This window comes from Excalfactoria chinensis, chromosome 5 (assembly GCF_039878825.1).
Source record: "Excalfactoria chinensis isolate bCotChi1 chromosome 5, bCotChi1.hap2, whole genome shotgun sequence".
Lineage (NCBI taxonomy): Eukaryota > Metazoa > Chordata > Aves > Galliformes > Phasianidae > Excalfactoria > Excalfactoria chinensis.
In genome coordinates this window covers 28,107,615-28,128,450 of record NC_092829.1, presented here as the reverse complement: position 1 = coordinate 28,128,450, position 20,836 = coordinate 28,107,615, and the positions used below count along the sequence as shown (strand labels likewise).

General features: G+C 34.0%; 1 protein-coding gene across 1 annotated transcript in view; it reads right to left on the bottom strand.

Moving 5' to 3' along the window:
• RYR3 (ryanodine receptor 3) overlaps nucleotides 1–20,836 on the bottom strand; it is a 183,209-nt gene that overhangs the window by 52,212 nt on the left and 110,161 nt on the right. Inside the window, exons 41-57 of the mRNA XM_072337850.1 lie at nucleotides 19,913–20,045; nucleotides 18,824–18,927; nucleotides 16,818–16,953; nucleotides 16,333–16,513; nucleotides 15,201–15,306; nucleotides 14,311–14,431; nucleotides 13,533–13,702; nucleotides 12,602–12,822; nucleotides 12,035–12,125; nucleotides 11,600–11,740; nucleotides 8,883–9,064; nucleotides 8,336–8,414; nucleotides 6,794–6,883; nucleotides 5,131–5,280; nucleotides 3,827–3,889; nucleotides 929–1,004; nucleotides 606–729 (exon numbers count right to left, since the gene is read on the bottom strand). Of these exons, the coding sequence (XP_072193951.1) occupies nucleotides 606–729; nucleotides 929–1,004; nucleotides 3,827–3,889; nucleotides 5,131–5,280; nucleotides 6,794–6,883; nucleotides 8,336–8,414; nucleotides 8,883–9,064; nucleotides 11,600–11,740; nucleotides 12,035–12,125; nucleotides 12,602–12,822; nucleotides 13,533–13,702; nucleotides 14,311–14,431; nucleotides 15,201–15,306; nucleotides 16,333–16,513; nucleotides 16,818–16,953; nucleotides 18,824–18,927; nucleotides 19,913–20,045 (2,168 nt within the window). The remainder of the gene's footprint in view (nucleotides 1–605; nucleotides 730–928; nucleotides 1,005–3,826; nucleotides 3,890–5,130; nucleotides 5,281–6,793; nucleotides 6,884–8,335; nucleotides 8,415–8,882; nucleotides 9,065–11,599; nucleotides 11,741–12,034; nucleotides 12,126–12,601; nucleotides 12,823–13,532; nucleotides 13,703–14,310; nucleotides 14,432–15,200; nucleotides 15,307–16,332; nucleotides 16,514–16,817; nucleotides 16,954–18,823; nucleotides 18,928–19,912; nucleotides 20,046–20,836) is intronic.

The window sequence follows — 20,836 nt, the reverse complement described above, 5'->3', positions numbered from 1 at the left end:
CTGAATACCAAAAACACAACATGTTAATAAACTGTTTTTATTTTGACACAATAAGCCCCCATAGGCTAGAGTACTTTAAGGTAATAACATCTAGTGTCCTATCTGAACAAGTTAAGGAGGAAGTGCCCACAAAATAGCCACTCTGTCTTCATTCAGAGAACTCAGAACTTATTTCTTAAGAACTACGTTAACATAGGCATTTTCTTACACTATCAGACCTCAGATATATTTTCCCATAATCATACTAACAGCTGCTAGTTGCTAACTTAGAATTTTTGACAAATGTGTTTGCTGAATAATAATAATGTTGCATGTTGTATTTACTGTGATCACAGACTTATTAAAAAGGCTAGCTGTCTTCACTATTTCAGATGGATCTTTCTGAATATAAAAGTAAGAGGGACTTTGATGTACAGAAGACCTGTCAAACAATTCTGTTAGTACCTAACAGAATGCAGTGAGATGAGGAAAATTATCACAGAATCAAAGAATCATACGGGGTTGGAAAGGACCTCCAGAGATCATCGAGTCCCCACTGGGGACTCCAGGGTTCATTGTTCACGCACTGTATGCAAGCAAATGGTTAAATAAAACAAGAATCTTACCGAGATATGATTATGCCATTCACTTGAAGGAATTTAAACAGCTCTTGTGCTTTTTCACGGTCCCGTGATTTCTCCTTGGCTGTCAATGTGTCGTAAGGTACCAATAAAGGATGACTGCCCCCACCTGTGGTGAGTCAAGAGAACTGAAAGGTTTTTTTTGTTTGTTTCTTTTTCTTTTTTTTGTTTGTTTGTTTTTCCCCCTAAGGTTTATATTTATTGAAATACAGAAACTATTCAATTTTGATTGTTTTACACTGTCCTCTTTCAGACATTTTCCTCCCTCATTTTGTCTTTTTTGTGTGGTTCACATGATTCTGGCTTACCTTTGCTTTCCAACTCCATTTTCTTCTTTTTGGCCCATATATTATGGTAGTTTTCTGCCATTACCTCCACCATTCCCTACATTGCCATCAGGAAAAAAAAGATAATGGAAAATTAAAAGATTATAATTAAATCTATAAATTCAGTTAAGTCAACAGTCTTGAGTATAGTCTACAGTCTTTGGTAAAGGAACATCACCCACAGTCCATTTGACTGACTTGGTCTATGCATTCAAGAACTGACCTCAATAAAGTTGAGAAAAAAAACCCACAGATGCTTACAAATAAAGCAGCAGAAGACTCAATAATTATTACTATAATTATTACCTTATTTTGGCTCTTAAATGGCTCTATTCATAAACTAGTTTTTATTAAGCTAGGGACTGTAATGCATTAAATGAAAGCAAAATGTTTGCAAATTGTCTTATATTTAAGAGTTGAACTAGCATGAAAAGAATCTATGCTAAAGGTAGACATTAACCATCAATCCTCCCCAGAGGCTATTTTCAGTGACAATGGGTAGACAATATACAGAGAACATAAAGTTAAACAGGTGATGACACTAAACTAAATAAAAACATATTTTTCAGCAAATACAAACTCTTTGCACACAAATACTCTATAGCAGGCTCTTGTAGTAGGTATTACAGTCTTGAGTCTGTTCATATAAATCCTGAAGTAGCATTACAACTACTTATAGAGGGCAATAATGACAAGAGCAACAATTTATCATATAGATAATGTTTGATAGAATCATGGTCCATCAGGCATATGAAATTTTACTTTCTATATAATGTATGAAAAAAAGGGAGATTCAATGAAAAAAATCTCAAAGTTAGCAATACGAAGTACATTTCATTTGTCTCAGCACAAACATAGAAACAATAAATGACATGAAAATATTAAACACCGGTGTTTGGGAAGTTGGGAATGACTACATTAGTTAAGAAAAATAAATGGTGAAAAAAACAAAACCTAAGACAACAGAACCATGGATAAAACTTTTACTCATAAGGATCAGGCTGTAGACCACATTTTAGAGCTAACATTCTATAGAGCTAGGACGGAAAATAACAACAGACATGTCTTAGTGAGTACTATGACATCCCCCCACTAATAGGGAATGTGAGCTGGGATTAGACCATCATGAAGACAGGTTATTTTTACCCTACTGATGATGTCTAAGATGTGCCAACTATGGTTAATAAATGAAACAATAAGTAAAGATTTGCTGGAGGAAGATCTGAAACAAGGACCCAACCTCATGAAAAAGACAGAAGGAACATATTTAAAAAGATAGCATTTGTTTTGGAAGTGTGTGTTAAGAAGTTTGTAATTCACGCTAATTAAAATTTTACTGCCTTGCAAAGAAAGGTAAAAAACAGAGCTAAGACTAAGCAATTTAGGGCCTATATAAAAGTACAGTTCTAGTATATTTTGAGAATTTTTGGAAAACTAGCTCTGAGTTTTGGCTTGAAAATTACCGGTAATGGTGTGTCAGCACAGCACAGGAAGTGGTTTGCATGTTGGACACACTAAGGTTCAAGAAGAACATCAAAGATTTACTGTAAATAGTGAATTCAGTGAGCTCTTGGATGAAGGAAGAATGGATACAAAAGTCAAAATGTGAATAAAAGATGGTATTTTAGTAGAAAATTAAGAAAAAAAAACACAGAAACATCAAAGCAATAATCTGATAAAGTAACTAGTCTTGAGTGCTGAGTGAAACAAACACAAAAAAACAAACAGTGAAATTGTACTAAATTATAACTGCAAATGTATTAACTCCCTTTTTGAGGAGAGTGAATTCTCATCCATGAGACCATGCAAGAACAGGGAAATGGGGATTCCTTCTTACAAAAGAAAGCTAGAAGAGTTATAAGGAGTTCAGACCTTAGCAAAACAGACTGAAAGAGAACATCAAAGAGACAAAAGGTGAAAGTAACCACCTTTTAGCTTGTAGACATACATGAACAACAATACATGGATAATGCATACATTCAAGCCAGCAAGCTTCTGAACAAATAGAACTCTGAAAAAGTACATATACTGAGGAAAAGAAGAAGGAAATATCAAGCTGTAGTACGAAATGATTTATATTAATTGCAGTGAAGTATTTCTATGAAAACAGATGGAAGGGATAAGTAAAGAGAAATAGGCTAAGAAAAAAGAAAGAGAAACTCATATAGTAGTTTCACTTTTCACTTGGAAACAATTATTGCAGGAAATGAAGGATGATAAGGACTAAAATTGAAGAAAGAATGCTGTAGATGTCCCTGTTCATCGCAGAGGAGTTGGACTAGATGTCCTTTAAGGCCAGTGTTTAAGACCAACTCAAATAATTCTATGATTCTCTGAATATGGGCAGATTACTAAAATTAGACAAAAAGACAACAGTACATACAGTCAAGAACAAAGAAAGTCTTAATGTAAAAATGGACAGTATAAATATCAGTGAGGTCATATTAGAGATCTCTTTATACTTCAAAAGACCTGGAAAAACTAAGGTGGGGGAGAGGATGAGAGAGAAGAGTTTCAAAGTGTATAAAATAAAAGAAGACTAATGTACCAAAGCACACCTTAAAAGTATGTATTTGTAGGGCTCAAGTAAGGAGAAGCAAACAAAAACCCAAAACACTTAAGCAAAGATAATCTCATTTTATAGCTTTCTTTCTTTCTATGAATCTACCTGGAATAAATAACATGAATTCTTTCTGTCAGGTTTTTCATCATATGGACAGCAACGATGAGATAAAGAATATAAATCTGTTTCTGAAATTGCAAATATGGCAAGCACTTTACCACATCTGTAGTCACATATACACTCGTAAAACCTGTTGAATTTCAACTCATCAATACAAAGTTTTTCCAACACAAAATAAGCAAAACTCAAATACAAACCTGAAGTTCCCTAGAAAGTACCACATTAGTGAGATCAAGTGGTGCTGGGCTATATCCATTTCCCTGAGGGAAAAGAAAAAGAATCATTTTCAAACAAGAAGTATTTCAGATATACATATATATATTTAACTACAGTGTCTGTTATTTACCTATTCATAGTGACACAATTCACATTTTTTAAGATTTCTTGTAGAAATTGTATTCACCTTTTGTCTTACAATGTGCTGAAGACACGCAGGAAAATTAATAATACATCTGTTGATATGGAAATGAGAAGGATGCAGATATTTAGATTTCTTTTTGTTGGGTAGAGATGGAAGCCTGCTTTTAAAAAGTATGCTTCTCAGACTAAGAGAAGACTAATTATGAGGCACTGAATGTATTTTCAAAACATGACAGGATGGTGTGACAACTTAATGAACCGTATACTAAAGAAAAGGCATCACTGTAAAAAGTTAAAAATAAGTTACTGTCTATGGGAATGTACAGACTAAGAAAATGATTCAATAGATCTATGTAGTCTTAAAATGTTTCAACTGTGAACGTTCCAATGCAAAAAAACTTTTCACGTGACTAAATGTGAATTCACACACAAATCAGTTGTTTCAAACAGAGTCAAGATTCTGAAATCCTGTATGGAATCACATCATGCATTTCGATCATGTTTGTTTTAAAACATTTTTCAATTTAATTTTGCATTTTGGTACTATCAAGGCACTGTTTGAACTTCTAGAAACAAAACAGAATCCATGGTATGATTTGGTATGACATACCAAATTATTTGTAAATCACTAAGATAAAAATAGTGTATATCACATCAAACTACTAGGCACTGTACAATTACCTGAGAAATATGCCAGTAGATTTAACAAAAAGTATTAACTGAGCAATTTCATTTGTCTGTCCTACTTATAATCTTGACAAAAGTAAATTTCAGATTTTTCTGTTTAATAAAGCAGGTTTTAATTTTTAACTATCACTAAAAAAAAAAAAAAAAAAAAAAAAAAAAAAAAAATTAAATACTCTGTCATGCATTCTTTGAATGACAATACAAAAACTTCCTCCAGTAGATTTGGTCTCTGAACATCATTGCATTATTGCATTTAATAAATTGGATTTTTGTTTTTTTTCAATCCCCTCTATAGTGTTACAGCATTTTTTTTTATTATTGAGACAAGATTTCCAGTCATGGAACTCTACTGTTGTAAGTTGCATTCCACTCAGAAAGAATCTAAAAGAAATATTATGTATAAATTCTTCATAAGTTAACAAGCAATCTTTTTTCTGTCTGAATGCCCCCATACCTGGCTAGACTGAGATATACTGCGGAGTTTTTCATTTTCACGCTGATGTAGCATTGCTTCTCCCCCTTCCTTGGTCCTCTCTAGGCTCCATCCCATGGCCAACATGGTTTTCAGTGATTCTCTCACAGGCCAACGATAAATTTCTTTTTCCTTTGAAGAAAATAGTTTTATTTATTCAGCAAGTAAAAAAAACTCAATAAAAATAGGCTGTCCTTTGCTACAAATTCTTGTATGCTACAATAGCTGAAGAAATTTCTATATTATATCTACAGTCAGATTCTTATCTTTTTCACATGAGAAACAAGCTGGTTTTTTTAATTGTTGTTTGTTTTGTTGTTGTTTTTTTTACTTTTGTGGGGTTTTTTTGTTTGTTTGTTTTGGGTGGTATGTATGTCTATTAAAAACTATTTCAAGATATATGCTTTAAAGCAGTCAGGGAGTTTGTACCTAGAAACCTATTAATTAGTTTCTACAGCCCAAAATAATAATAATAATAAAAAAGGATGGCAGTACATGCAATAAATTTGCTGAGCGATAATATATATTTGAACATATTAGCACGAGGCTTTTTATTAGTGTTCCTATATTTATATCTAGTTATGAACGCAGAATGTTACTGATACATACACTCTTCATATGAAAATATTCATCAGTAAAAAAAATTAGGGAAGAGCCTGTAATTGATAAAACCTTTGAAAAGTAAGGATTCTAAATAACAAATTTGAAAAGTTGTGGAAAAGAAAATTGAGTGCATCATATAAAGACTTTTCAAATCAACCTAATGAAAGTATTTCATCTCTTTTAATAAATCAGAATTTTTGTGATACTTAACATGACAGATTTTAAGCAAAGACACAATTTTAGTAATGTTTCAAAGCTTCTAATCTAAGATCATTTCAAATATTCTCTTTAAATATTCTTTTTAAATGGCTTCAATAAGTATTCACCCAACAATTCTTTAGCTCCTCTCTGAAGATTTCACAGTAATTTATAAACTTTGTGAAATTAAAATTCTTGTCTTTGTCATCTCCATTTTCTGAATGGGAAAAGAGTGACAAATGTAGTGGGACAAATGTAGATGACTTATCTGAACCACCCAACGATCCACTGGAAAGAATATGTAACAGAATGCAAGTTCAGTTCCTTGTTCTGATGACTTGAAATTTGTGCGTACTTAAGAAATTCAAATAAAAGAGAATTTATAACATTTTGAATGTTTCTTCCTCAAGTTGAACAGAAGCATCTCCTCCAATTTCTTTAAAATTTTCTACCCTCCTTCCTGAAAACTGAATTGCCCTCAGATATGTTAAGATTACACTTTAGCCTAAACCACAGGAATTACTGCTAGTGATTTCCTCACCCACAGCAACCTAAAAACACCATTCAATTGATGTCTTTAGTACTAATTATCTCAGGCCTATGAAAGCATATAATGCATGCACGACTATATTTGGCAACCTATGTCTATGAGTACATATTTCTCTTCAGATTTCAATGTGCAGACCCACATAATCACTGTAGCATATAGATATTCCTGTTTATAACTGTAGGAATTATCATTTGACTCTCCTCTTTTTATATTATATATTTGAAACAGAATTTTTAAGTACAGTACACAAATCAAGTTACCTTCCATTAATATAGCTAAAGTAACCTCTATTACCTTCTCAGTTAAAGTTTTGAAAGGTCTAATTAATGGATGAGTCTTCGTATTTTCATCCAGTGAAACACCGTATTTCCATCCATTATTAGTCTGAAAAAAAAAAAATATATATATATATGTATATACTGAAATGAGAGCAGGACAGAAGAATAAATGCAAATTTGCAAGTTTAGTTTCTTATACTGAGTTACTGATCTACTCCAACAGCTGCACTGTGCCACAGAAGTTTCTAGTAAACAAAATGCATCCATCTGAACAGAAGAAAACATTCACATGTACAGGCCCACACAATAGCAGAACTGTTATTTCTTTATAACTGTTCAGTGCAACTGCTACAATGAGGTGTGGTGTTATCACTACAAACAGGAGTCAAAATAGCACTCCATACAGTGGCAACATGTGTATTCATTCTCCATTGAAGATTAAGTTCAAGATGCAGCCCTCAGTGTGTAAAGTGATACGCATTGTCTTTTGGAATAGGGAAGGGGTGGCTCTTCTGGATTGCCTGTAACTTGGATAAACCATCAGTTCTGACTGGTACATCACAATGCTGACTAAGCTGAAGGCTCAAACTTCCAGAGTCAGAGTCAATCCAAAGAAGTTAATTTTTCTCTTCAGTAGTACCAGGCTACAAAAAAGTTTGAAGATTGCGGAGTACATTGCCAGACCCGGCCTTACTATCCAACCACATCCATACTGTAGTCTAGATTTAGTGCCCTTCTAACCTCCAACTGTTCTGGTTGATGAAAGATGGACTGAGTGGGCAACATTTTCCTAGCAACTACACCTTCATAGGAGCTGTGAAACAGTGGGTCACATTTGCTGGTGTAGATTGTTATGAGCATGGCATTCAGGCTCTTGTTCATTGCTGGCAAAAATGCATAGCTAATGGTGGTGGCCATGTTGAAAAATAGTGTTTTGTAGCTGAGAATTTTCTCTATCCAGTAGTATTAATGCGATCTTTGTAACTGTTGTACTTTCCATAGAAAAAAATAGGAGGCACTGCTTTCTGAATGACTGTCATTTATTGCCCTGTGCCTCTTTTGAAGTGAAAGAGAGACAACACAGCAGCAGAGCACTTTGAAAATTATAGGCCAAATAGATACATAACAGTTTTAAAGTTATGAAAAAAAAGCTATAACTATATTTTCCGAAGTAATAAAAGACATTTGGCATCCCAGATACTCTCCCATATCTCAGATTTGCTGCAGTAAGATTGAATCTCTGACATTAAAAGAACATCACTATTAAAGCAATATCAAGGAAAGAAACATAAATTCTTACTTTGAAAAATAGAAACAAAACAAATTAATCACCCCTTATCAGTCCCTATCAAATCTTTGTTGTAATAAATTCAGGCCACTTAAAAAAAATTGTAAGCATCAGCATACTTCCCTGAAAAAAATGTTTCTTCCACATATCGTAGAACTTAAATCTGAACAAGTTCCTATCATTTAACTATTCACATTTTTTTCAACAACCACCCCAGATATTACTTGGTCATCCTTTTCTGACAGTTGCCAGTGTTAAACTAACTCTTACCTTATCAAAAGCCCATTTATCATGAGAATGCTCAGCATATTTGCTGACAATATACTCCAGCTTTTCAGGAAGTACAAGGCTGTAAACAAAGGAGAGTTTAGTCATTCAACTGTACCTTACTATAGTCTGATTTATAATAGAAATTTAGTATAATTAAAATGCTACATAGATGGAGGACAATATTAGTATGGACATTTTAAGCTGCATAATTACAGGTGATGGAGGGGCTTGACTTTAACAGCAATAATCAATTAGTAATACTCAGTTACTGAATGTAAAAGTATTAGAACCCTATATTTTAAGAAGCAGAAGAATTACTTAAAAGTACATTTCTCTATCATTACTAGTATCATTAAAATTCAATCACAGAATCATAGAATCACCAATGTTGGAAAAGACCTAAAAGATTATCCAGTCTAACTGTTCACCTATTACTAATAGCTCTCAATCACCAGCCAACTTTATGTGAAGAGGAGAAAAAAGTATTAAAAAGGAATAGTATAGAATTATATAAGGAAAGGAAATCATGATTAATTACATAACTCACTTTGCTGTGTTGACAGGTTTGGGATCAAAATTTCCTTCTGGATCCACTGAGGTCTGCTTTTCCAGCGTTGATCTAATTCGTGTATCTAAATAATCAGGAGGCAAAGCCCCAGCTATAGCACTTAGACAGGGCAAGGCCATTTTAAAAAGCTCTGGATCATACTTCTGCAGGAGAGATAGGAACTGGTTGGAAAACCCAATAGAAAAACATGCAAAATGTTAGTGAAATCCAAGCAGCCATATCTACAAATATTAGAACATGCAAAGAAACAGTAAAGCACACTTAAAAATTACACATAGAGCAAAATTATTGCTGCATGACATGTTTTTCTACCAACTTGATATATTTTAAGACTACTTAGATGATTGTTAAGAGTATGCTGTCACTTATGTAAACCTATACAAGTCACATATGAATTTTAAACTCTCCTCAGGCCTGTAAGGCCTACATAGAAAGGTTTAAAAATTAAGGATTAATAGGAAAGATTAAAAACTATTTGTTAACATGTAAGAGGATCAAGGCTGTTCCAAAAGTAATGCTTCCTATTTTACTATGGTGGCTGATGGCACCAGAAGTGAATGTTGGTGGTACTGCAGTAGAGACTGAACCTTCCTGCCAATATTCCATTGCATTTTGTTGCTGTGTGACAAACAGCAGCAGAAGGGCAGTCTGACAAAATGGCATCTTTCACAAAAGTGCACACAAAGCAAAGGTGAATCACTGAACTTTTTCATGTGGAAAACATTGCAGCCACTAACATTCATCAACGCTTGCTGAAAACTTACGGAGACCATAGTGGATATTAGTGTAGTGAGGCAGTGGGTGCTGCATTTCAACATTGATTATAACAACAAGAGGTCACCTTTGCTTGTGCAGATTTTTATGAGCATTTCATGAAGGCTGTTGCTCATCACTGGCAAAAATGCATAGCTAATGGTGGTGACTAGGTTGAAAAAGTATTTTGTAGATGCAATTTTTTTTCTATCAAATAGTGTTACTGTGCTCTTTGTACCTGTTGTAGTTTCCATGAAAATAAACAGGAGGCATTACTTTTGGAACAGTGTAAGTAAAATTATTCATAAAATACTGTCTTTGTCCTTCTAGGATTACTAATTCCAATTTTAACTGCAGAAGCCACGGTCATTTCTCCCTTCTACCACTTAAACTGTTTCCAGTTTAAATCATGACAGTCAAAAAAATAAAAAATTGCTTTACTGTAGCATGTTACAAGGTGAATTACCACATTTGGTCTTCCGAATACTTATTCAAATAGTCTAATTAGTTCTAGAGATAACTTTAAAAGCACAGAGTGCAATTACTTTTCCATGCTGTGAAACAAGTTCAAGATCATCAGCTACACACTGAAGTATAAAAAAAAGGGTAGAGAAAGCAGGTCATAGGAGGTCTAACTTCCCCTTTTGACTCTCAAAAAAAACTTATTAGCATACCTAGGAAAAATAATCCCTTCTCTATGCTTCTTAGGCACAAAATGATGTACCTTTAAATGGTTTTTAGATCTACCAATGAACATTTTTGTGCTATTATAATTAATTGATAAACAGAAGAAATATGTTTCTTGTTAAAATTCCTCTGGCTTTGTTGCAATATTTTGTGCTTAGGGCACAAATAGAAGTGAGATCACAGAATGGATCACTTCTAGTAACACAACCGTAAGCCATGAAAATACCAAACCTGTAACTACCTCAACACAAAACAGAACAACAGAGAACACTGTAGCTTAGCAGCTTTACGCAGTGCTCACTCTAGACTAACACTCATTTACAAAAATATGCAAATACTGCTGTAGTGGGCCATCAATACTGGTAAAAACATACTGTCTTCATTTATTTGTAAAACGCTAAGATAAACTGAAAACAATTAATTGTGATCTCAGGTTGCACTGATACTCTGCACTTGTGACAGCAGTAAGACAGACATAAATGTCATTAAAATCAGATAACAATAAGGCTTAAAAGATATTCTAGAATAATTCAGAGACAACATTTATTTTCATACTATGTCAAGTCACTGCCTAGAGAAACACTACCCTAAATCTATTGACTAGAACACTCATTGAGATGTAATGAAAAAATGTATTAGTGTCTCATATAGAGAAACTGATTTTTGAGACCGAGTACAAAAAGGTTTTATTTTGTAAGATATATCTAATATAGGAAATGCAACCATTCTTTAATAATATTAAAATAAAATTTAAAAAAAACCTTCAAAACATCACATTTTGGAACAGTAATACAGGGAAATATTAATTTCTAGAATGGCGATTCATAGATTCTATGCTAGACTATGACCAGCAAACTGTTAAAATAAGTGTCTGTCTGAAAACAAATAACATAGATTGACAGCGCATATACATGGATTTCTTAAAATTAATGCTATTTTATGTCAGAAAAGTTTAGGAGGGCAGACTAGAGCAGAGCTGAGTAATTAATAGGTTAGTGCAGCAAGCAATCGTCAGTGGAAAGTTATATTTATATCAAAACAAAAATCTCACATTACATTAGTTTGGAGAAAATTCTTCAAGATTCAGCACTTGTTTTTCCATTACAGTGTTACTTCATTGGTAGCACTCATTGCTACATCTCCCATATTACATGAAACAGTTGTAGATACAGGCATTTTCTGTAGTTGGCACTGCAAATTACCATTTGAATGCTTTTATAGTCAGCCCATTCTGGAATGTGAATTATAGTCATTACCTTATGAGACAAGGAATCAAATATTCCCCAAAAAAGTTTTTCAGTTAAATGCAATTCATCTTCTGCTGCAATTCCATAGCTTCCCATTCCTGAAGGTAGGCAATAATATTTCCAACACTGTTCATAGTGATTTGTCAGAAGCTAGGATTTCAAGGAAAAAAAAAAAAGAGCATGATTAGTTGGTATTTAGTGATAAGTCATACAGGCTCATGAAGTCTGAATGTCCAGTGTCTGTTTAAATATTTACATATGTAATATTATTTATGTCCACACCTATAATTTGTCTTCTTCAAGTAACTCATAGAAACGGCATTTTTTGCTTCATTATTATTTTTTAGAGAGCAGTGCAGCCTGTTCTGCTTCATAAAGACTAAAGATAAATTAGTGTGAAGTAAGTTTTATGCTGAATGCATTTACAGAAAGTACACTATTTACCTTGAGTGGCATTTTACAGTATTCATTGAGTAAAGGCACATCAAAAACTAGCCTTCTCAATAGCTGTTGAAGCATAGAGGGACGTAAGTGGCTATAATAAAAAAAAGGAAGATCTGCTTAGTAAAATTTCATTGAGTCCAGTCAAAATAAAATATAAACTGAAATCATTTTTGATATTAGAATTTAAACCACTTTCAAAAGTATTTTGAAAAACTTGATATGCACACAGACACAATACCTAGGAGAATATAATTAAAATAACGACATAGAAATACTAGACCGGTTAAACTGAAGCTTAGAGAATCTCACCATGCCTCATTTATACGTAGAAGGATAAATCACAAAGCCAATTTTTGCACTCCCTTTATGTTATTACACAACATGTATGCTGCCACATGACAGCAGAGGAAGGGGCATTGTAGTCATACAGCCTGTTCACTTATTTCATGCAAGAATAAAACACTATTCTTTCCACATTATATTTAGTATATATGCATTGTATATGAAAATAAAATGCACATTCTTATTTCCATACAAAAGAATCAATTTGTACATGGATATACATACTGGCAGATAGCAAGCAGGCATTCTTCAATCGTGTCTCGTTGTGCTTTTGTAAGGGAACGTCCTTTGGATAACCTATATATTGTGTGAAGCATGGAGTCAACAAGAGAGGCATGATGTTCTGTTCCAGAAAAGAGGGGAGCACATCTTTTGAGTAATGGAAACACAGCTGAGCAAATATATCTGTTTAGTGCAAGAGCTGCTTCTGTGGTACTTAGGGAAACCTGTATGAAGTAGTAACTGATTGTTAGTATTTCATGGAATAAAGGTTACTAAATAAAAATGTATAAAAACATTACGGAGGCAATTTCCTGAAGTCTGCTTAGTGGCTGGATGCTAGCGTACTATTCCCAGTATATGCATGATGATGACAGTCATTTTATGAACTTGAGAAAATCCAAGTTATTCACTACTCTCATTAAAACAGTTCTTTCTGAGCCAATCAAGAAAAGAAAAGAAAAGGAGGAGAGAGAAAAGAGGAAAAAGAGACAAGAAATGAAAAGAGAAAAGAAGCACCTCGCTCCTTAAAACTGGTTAGGAAAAAAAATCACCAAGCATTATATAGCATTTTTCATCTCATTTTCTTCATATCTACAGAAGTATGAATTTTCAGTGCAACATGGAATAACACATGAATTGAAAGTAATCATTAGGCATATTACCCAATATTCTATGCACTTAAGGCATAATTAATGCAAACCTTCAGTAATGTACATGTTCTGTATACACTTCCAGTGGTAGTGAATGCTTATGATCAAAACTCAAGCACTATAAATGAATGATGATGTAACTGAAATGTTTCTGTTTGGGTTTATAGAGGGCATATATTTGCCCTTTAAAAGAAAAAAATACTTTTACTCAACATCCTATTAGTTAAATTTATTGAGTTGTTATATCCATCCACAGCACCAGATCTCCCTAGCAAAATACTTACTGTATCCAGAGAGGCAGAAGCTCTTAAATCTGGTAAAAATCCAACTTCAAGTAGGTGAAGGAGGAAGCTTTGGTCCTTAATACCATACACACGGTCCAAAAAGAGTACCATTGGCGCCTTATGATCAGGACAGAAATTTGCAGACATGTCTGGCTCATTTACAGTGCCATCTACACAAATATACAAATTGCTTTTTTAATAGCAGATAGCTGACTAAACAGAAACACCAAGACAGTGAAAGACACTATTATAAGATTTCATGTCTAAAAACAAATGCTCAAAGTCATATTCTTGCTTAATTTTCTTGTATGCTGAAAAAGAAAAGAAGGTATTTACTTCACTTTAAAAAAAAACACCACATACAATAGGAGTTTGTGGGTACACATATCATGATAAAAGAATTCAATTAATTCTTGCATACCAAGATATTTAATTGGCACCCTTTAATCTCTCTAAACCAAGGAGTGGATGACGTGGAAGTATGGAGTGGCTGTGTTCAAACTCATGTGTTCTTCCTAAAGGGTCAGCATCTCTGTAATGAGCACTAGGGTAGTGTTCCAGCATGTTATTTCGTACATTTCTACATTCTCTGCTCCACAGGACCAAGAATCAATTATATGGGAGCAGGTCTATCTGATGCATATCCAATTAAAGCCTAAAGAACGGGTACCTACTTATACTCAATTCTACTAAGATTGTTCTATTTCACATCAGAAGGTTTATGTGACAACAGCTTTTTACAGAAATTGTATTAGTCTAGTAAAAAGATTGAAATTACCTTTGTTAACTGTTGACAGCTTTAGTGGTATACTTATAATCCCAACCAAATCTTCAGTAGGCACTAGAGATCGAAGGATTGATCTAATTCTAATAGCTTCTCCTTTTCCGCTTTGAATAAGCTGTTAGAAAAGGTTTATCAGTTAAGACATTTAGTACTGAATAAAACTGGATTTTTTTCCTCAAAATACTGATATCAATCTGACTTTTTTGGAAACACCATACTACTTAGGAAAAATATAAAGAAATTCAATTTAATACAGCGCTATAAAGGAGTTGCAGATTTTATGTTTTACTTTATATCTTTTTCATCTTTCCTAATTTTGATGTCATTAATAATGAATTTATTATATTATCATATTATATTGAGTATATATATTATTATAATCTTGAGTATTATAAATTCCTAAGAAAGCAAAAAAGCCTATGTGGCTATGCGTCCTATGGACCCATCAGATAAATTGATGAAAGTGAAATGTTTTAAAAGACGCCTGCTACTTAAAGACATATTCTTCCAATATATGCATATAATGCAGACACCATATTTTAACAGTGCACAATAAATAAACTTTTTATGGTTTTTGAGAGAACAGTAAAAGGCCAGCTTCAGAAATTTCCCTGGCTGTGTAAATGTGCAGTGCTATTTGTTCATTTGTACTTTAATCCCATAGTCATACAATTTCCCAAATCTTAATAAAAATAACAGAGCACAAGAAATCAAGTCACTGAATTTTTATGAACAGCTTGTAGGGAACACATCTGTATAGACTGAGTGAAAAATGCAATAAAGTCCACCTCCTGAAGACAGAATAGGGAACAGCTTACTTAGACATATACAGTTCTGTTCAAATATCACCCATGTTTTCTGAGCAAGTGACAGAATGAACTTACGTGCATTTCTGGTGCACAGCGTCCAAGTAAATCTATGAGAGCAGAGTAAAATGACATGATCGCATTGCCCATGTGTACTATCTCCTCCTCCTCCTCCTCTTCATCACTAAAAGGCAACCAGAAATACCAGTGAGTAATTTTGCTGGTCTGAGTTTATAGTTCTTCTCTTAAGCGAGATCCATGATTCAGAGACTATAAATCAGATAGACACATTTCCTCTGGCTACAGATTAAAGCTTTTTTTGTATCCCCAGAGCTAGAATGTAATTGAATAGTATAGTAATAAATGACTCATACCAGGCTGTCCTCTTTCATATTACTGTTGCCTTCATGTCATTCCACAGTAGGCTTCCCATTTAATTTCTACTTCAGACTTTACTTCTGTAACTAGCTTTCCACTTTATCTGGACCATACCTTACAAATTTAATATGACAACTAGTTGTAGGGGTGAATCTTTAATGTTCTGTGTTTGTATAATGAAGAATCACAGAATGGTGCAGGTTGGAAGGGACCTCAAGGATCATGAATCTCCAACCCACCTGCCACAGGCAGGGCCACCAACCTCCACATTTAATACTAGACCAGGCTGCCCAGGACCCCATCCAACCTGGCCTTGAACAGCTCCAGGGATGGGGCAAACACAGCCTCTCTGGGCAGCCTGTTCCAGCACCATACTACTCTCATAGTGAAGAACTCCCCCCTGACATCCAACCTAAATCTTCCCCTCCTTCAACGTAAAACCATTTCCCTTTGTCCTGCTGTTATGCACCCTTTCAAAGAGTTGACTCCCCTCCTGTTTATAGGTTCCCTTCAGGTACTGAAAGGCTGCAATGAGGTCATCCCACAGCATTCTCTTCTCTGGGCTGAACAAGCCCAGCTCCCTCAGCCTGTCTTCACAGGAGAGGTGCTTCAGCCCCTCTGATTATCTTTGTGGCTCTCCTCTGGAACCTCTCCAACAGCTCTCTGTCTTTCTTGTATTGGGGGCTCCAGACCTGGACAAAGTACTCCAGATGGGGCCACACAAAGGGAGAGTAGAGAGGGACTTAATAGGATCCATAATCCACATACTTCTAGCATGATTAAACCAGCAAATACATAATCATTTTCCAAACTAGCATTCGCATTTACTTACCCTTCTCTCTTATATCCTTGTGAGGGAAGGTCACGAGTAGGATTCTCTGAGATCCGTATTGCTTCTTGCATAGCTGCCAGCAAACCATTTCCTCCTTCTCCTCTAAGCTCTGGTCCAAAGCACTCTGGTCGTCGAATAAGGAGCTTTACAACAACACTTGCATTTTCTTCAACACTTTCACCTGAAGACAAAAATGAAATCTTAGCATTATACGTGCTTTCTTCTGGAAGGTATCTTTAAGTTTGAAGATGTCTGCATTTTTTTCCTAGATTATATATTTATAATATGTATAATATATATGATATTTTATATATAAACACCATATACTTATATATATCTATAATACATACATATATATTTTTATTATTGAAAGAAAAAAAGAAGTTTGTAACAACAATGATATGCATTAACCTCTCTCTGTCCATTATTATATTTTTATGGATAGAAAAGTAATTAAAAGACCCTTTAAATGAGATTTTACTTACTGTTAACAAAAACTGCAAATCTTAGGAATGACAGGTAACGTTCACCCTCTATTGGATTCCACCCAATATCTGGATATCCTTTAGCTAGCAATACTGGACAACTCTGCAGGCCACAACCTGCCAGGTAAGTAACAACCTACAATACAAAAGCAGACATTTAATCATGTTTGCAGAAATTAATTTCTAAAATTACTGTCAATACACACTTTTTTATTTACATAATAGTGCTTTAATGTATTAGCTGTTTCATCTGAGAAACAACCATTAGAGCTCAATATTGTGTCAGTCTTAGTTTCTAGTCCTTGCTTTTGAGGATGGCAAAAACAAGAAGTCAAACATGTCATTTCTGAAACAACCATAACTTAATACAACAATACAAAAAATAAATAAATAAATTTCGAATGTGTAAAGTAGAATAAAGAATTCAGATTTTTTTTTCACAATACATTAAAGAAAAACAGTTAAAATACTACTTAACTACAAAATAACATCTATAGCTATGTATGACTAACTCGTTACAATAGCAAAGTAAATGTTGCATCAGAAGCTCACTTAGTATACTAACAGCAATTCCAATAGATAAGCAATTTTTTTTTCAGAAGATTGACAACTATCATTAAACAGTTCTCCATGTGTAAAGAACTATCACGTTTTGTTAATATGTAAATGCCCAATGCAGCAATTCTTAACAAGAAGAAAATCTTTCAACAAGATACACTTTTGTAAAACAAGATATGTGGTAAACTGAATTTCTGAAACATGAATAAAATGTTTTCTTAGTTGTTTAAAAGGAAACTTGGAGGTAACAGCATAAATGTGATTTTCATTTATTTTAAATATATAAAATAAACATGTATCTTATTTTAAATATGTTCATATGTAAAGGATAACGTATGAACATGGTTTTAGCTGTCAAGTAGATTTTGACATTGGTAATTCAGTGGCTTGCTGAGCAGTACTCTCTGTGTGTGTCATACAAAATACAGCACTCACTGGTGATGTTCTGACAGTCACTAATGCTGTATCCCAGGATCAAATTTGTTTAGCATCCTTATTAATGATACAACAGAATGCATGCTTGTCAAGTTTGCAGATGAAACAAAATTCAGAATTGTTCTCAATGCTGCCTTTCTCTAATTAAGATATTCCTGTGCTCTCATATCCTTTCCATTCATATTCCTGTCATTGTTTTTCCCAAGTTATCTCCATCACATGACCTTTTATTTACTCTTACCAATTTTTGCCTCTCCTGCTGCATATGCTGCTGATTAAATGTATCACCACAACTCAGATATCCTCACTCAGTTCTACCTTCATTATGGGATTTTGCCATATTCCACAAAGAATTTCTGTATGCTCTGTTATCACATTAAACACAGTTTTCTGGTTTCTGTTTCCCACCAATGAATTAGCGCATATCCCATTTTGGTATCCCTGTACCCACTGTTCTTATTTCATCCCTATTCTCCTAAAACTTCTCTCCTAACCACTGCCAAGGACTTGCATGATGGATTTCATTTCCTTCTGGAGCTAAGCCTAATATCCTCTACTTTCCTTCTTCACATATCTGCTCTTCTGTTCTCTGAGATATTATGTCCAGTCCTATAATCTCTATGATTTATTTTAGGCCATGAATTCAGTTTGTTTCTATACCTTCTTCTCTTCTAACTTTACCTGAATTTGTTCCTCCCTTCAAACTACATTTCCTGACATTCATTTCTCCTTTTTTATGTCTTTTTTCTTGTTATTTTTTCTACATGCTAACAATACTGAAAGGATACAGAAGACAGGAAAACACCTCCTACTCTCTTTTACTGTGATTCCCACTAAATGTAAAGCCAAAGCATGAAAAACACCGTTCAACCAATATTACCTTAAGACAGAACATATCTAGAGCAAGTATTTCTGAAAAGATCATATTCAAATACTACTACTATGATCAAACTTGCCCTTTTCCTTCTGCTACAAGTAAACTATTGAATAAGCAGGTCAGAACGATCACTTGCTTTATCAAGATCTGGTTCTTCCAGTGCTAGTGCAAGCTCATTGTTGTCCATTACAGAAGCTGCTGCAACATCTAGTGGTGTCGAACCTCTCATTGAAGGAAATGCTGCAGAAAGACATTAATATACAAAATAAATAAATAAATGAATAAATAAAATTCAATTTGCAGTAACCACAGTCATGCAGCAGAGGGCAGCAATCATACTGGATTCTAAACATATTAATAGCATGTTGTATGTAAAGCTGTACTTCAACCAACTTAAAAAGTTAACTTGGTTAACTTTCAAAGAGTGTTACAATAAATGCTGAAATCCTTTCCTGTCTTGACATCCATATCCACAAACATACAGTACTACATTATTTTTAAATGCAGATAAAGAAATCATTATTAACAACATGGCAAACTAGAAACAATTTTATACAACAATTCCTTTAGTTAAATAACATTTCAGCTTTGTAACTCTCAGAAGCTGCATAACCCTATCAGTTCAATATATTTTAATATATCTATATTCAGATAAAAGAGTCACTTTCCAACTGCAATGTTACCTGTCTTATTTCATTTTTGGTGTTCAATATGGCTAAATATTGTCTTAGAAATAACAGTTGTGAATAGCCAAAACATTGTAAAATCTCACACTGTCTTCTCTTATTATACCTTACTAATATAGCCATCTACGTAGCCAGGAGAAACTCCCTTGAGCTAGTACGTACATGTCAAAAGTCAAACACCCAATCAAATATCCATTCCCAAATAAAGATATGAAATTCATATCAGTGTAATTACTTTTAGAGGAGAAGGGGAACAACAACAGCAAAAAAAGGAATTTATATTCATTTCCCAGATGAAAATAGACCAGCATCAAAGACGGTTAATTTAATCTTAGATTCCCAATGACTGTTATACCAAATGGAACAAATGTAGATTTGTGTTAAGACCACTCAGTTTCTACTATAATTCACAAACGCGAAGACGAAAGGAAAACAGAGAAGTAAAAAGAGCAAGGCTTCATCACACACTTCACACTGCTATACAAATTACACAGTTATTTCTTGGTCTTAGTTTTAACTATTACAGCTATACAACATACCCAACCCAACGCTGCTGTTTTCCAGTAAGTAACTGAGATGCTCAAACATGGCTTTTTGGTTTTGACGGCTAATTCGACAGAAGTAGCATAGGAATCGACAACAGCTTGCCACCATCTTAGGAAAAGCGATCTGCTGAAGAAGAATGTCGACAAAGCAGTGAAAAATGTTAATTACCAATCTGTTCGAATTTTTCTTCCCACATCCCTAACAAGGAAAGTACAGCAAAGTTACCAAGGTGATAAGCAAATGACAGTAGCTTTTGTTCTAATTCAAGAAAGGATCTGCATTTCCTTTTAACCTCTGTGTTCATTAGGCCCTTAGATTTAAAATGTTGGAAAATCATTTTGCAGGGAACTATAGAGACCACATAAAAAAGAAAAAACGAGACAATCTCAGCTCTCTCAATCTGCAGACTAGTGAACATGGCTATACAAAATGGTATTATGGCAACAAGCTCAGTCACCGAAATACCAGATCACAGCAGAAAAAAATATTTGAAAACCTTATTTTATCCTCCTGTACTCATTAGACTAAGAAAACACAGGCCCTGATAATACACACTATCTTTAATGTACAATGCTTTTTCTGACGGTTATTTTAGGGTTTTTCTACCAGATCTATTAAAATTACCAATACGTATCACTTAAAACGTTAAGCTCAGTTGCAGATTTACATCCTAAAGAAATTCACAAAATCAGGCAGAAAATTAATGGTTACTGAGGAAGATTCTTTTTGTAATAACCCGACCAGCACCCTTTCAGCAAAAACAGAAATTAATTCTATTTCTTTCTTTCTTTGTCTCTATTATCTATCCAATTAATCTCCAATATTGTGCAGGATATATTCTCTAATATCCAAGATGGTAGCTAAACTTCTGAAACACAATGTAGTGTACTTTCTTCTTATGATTGTCATGTCACTTC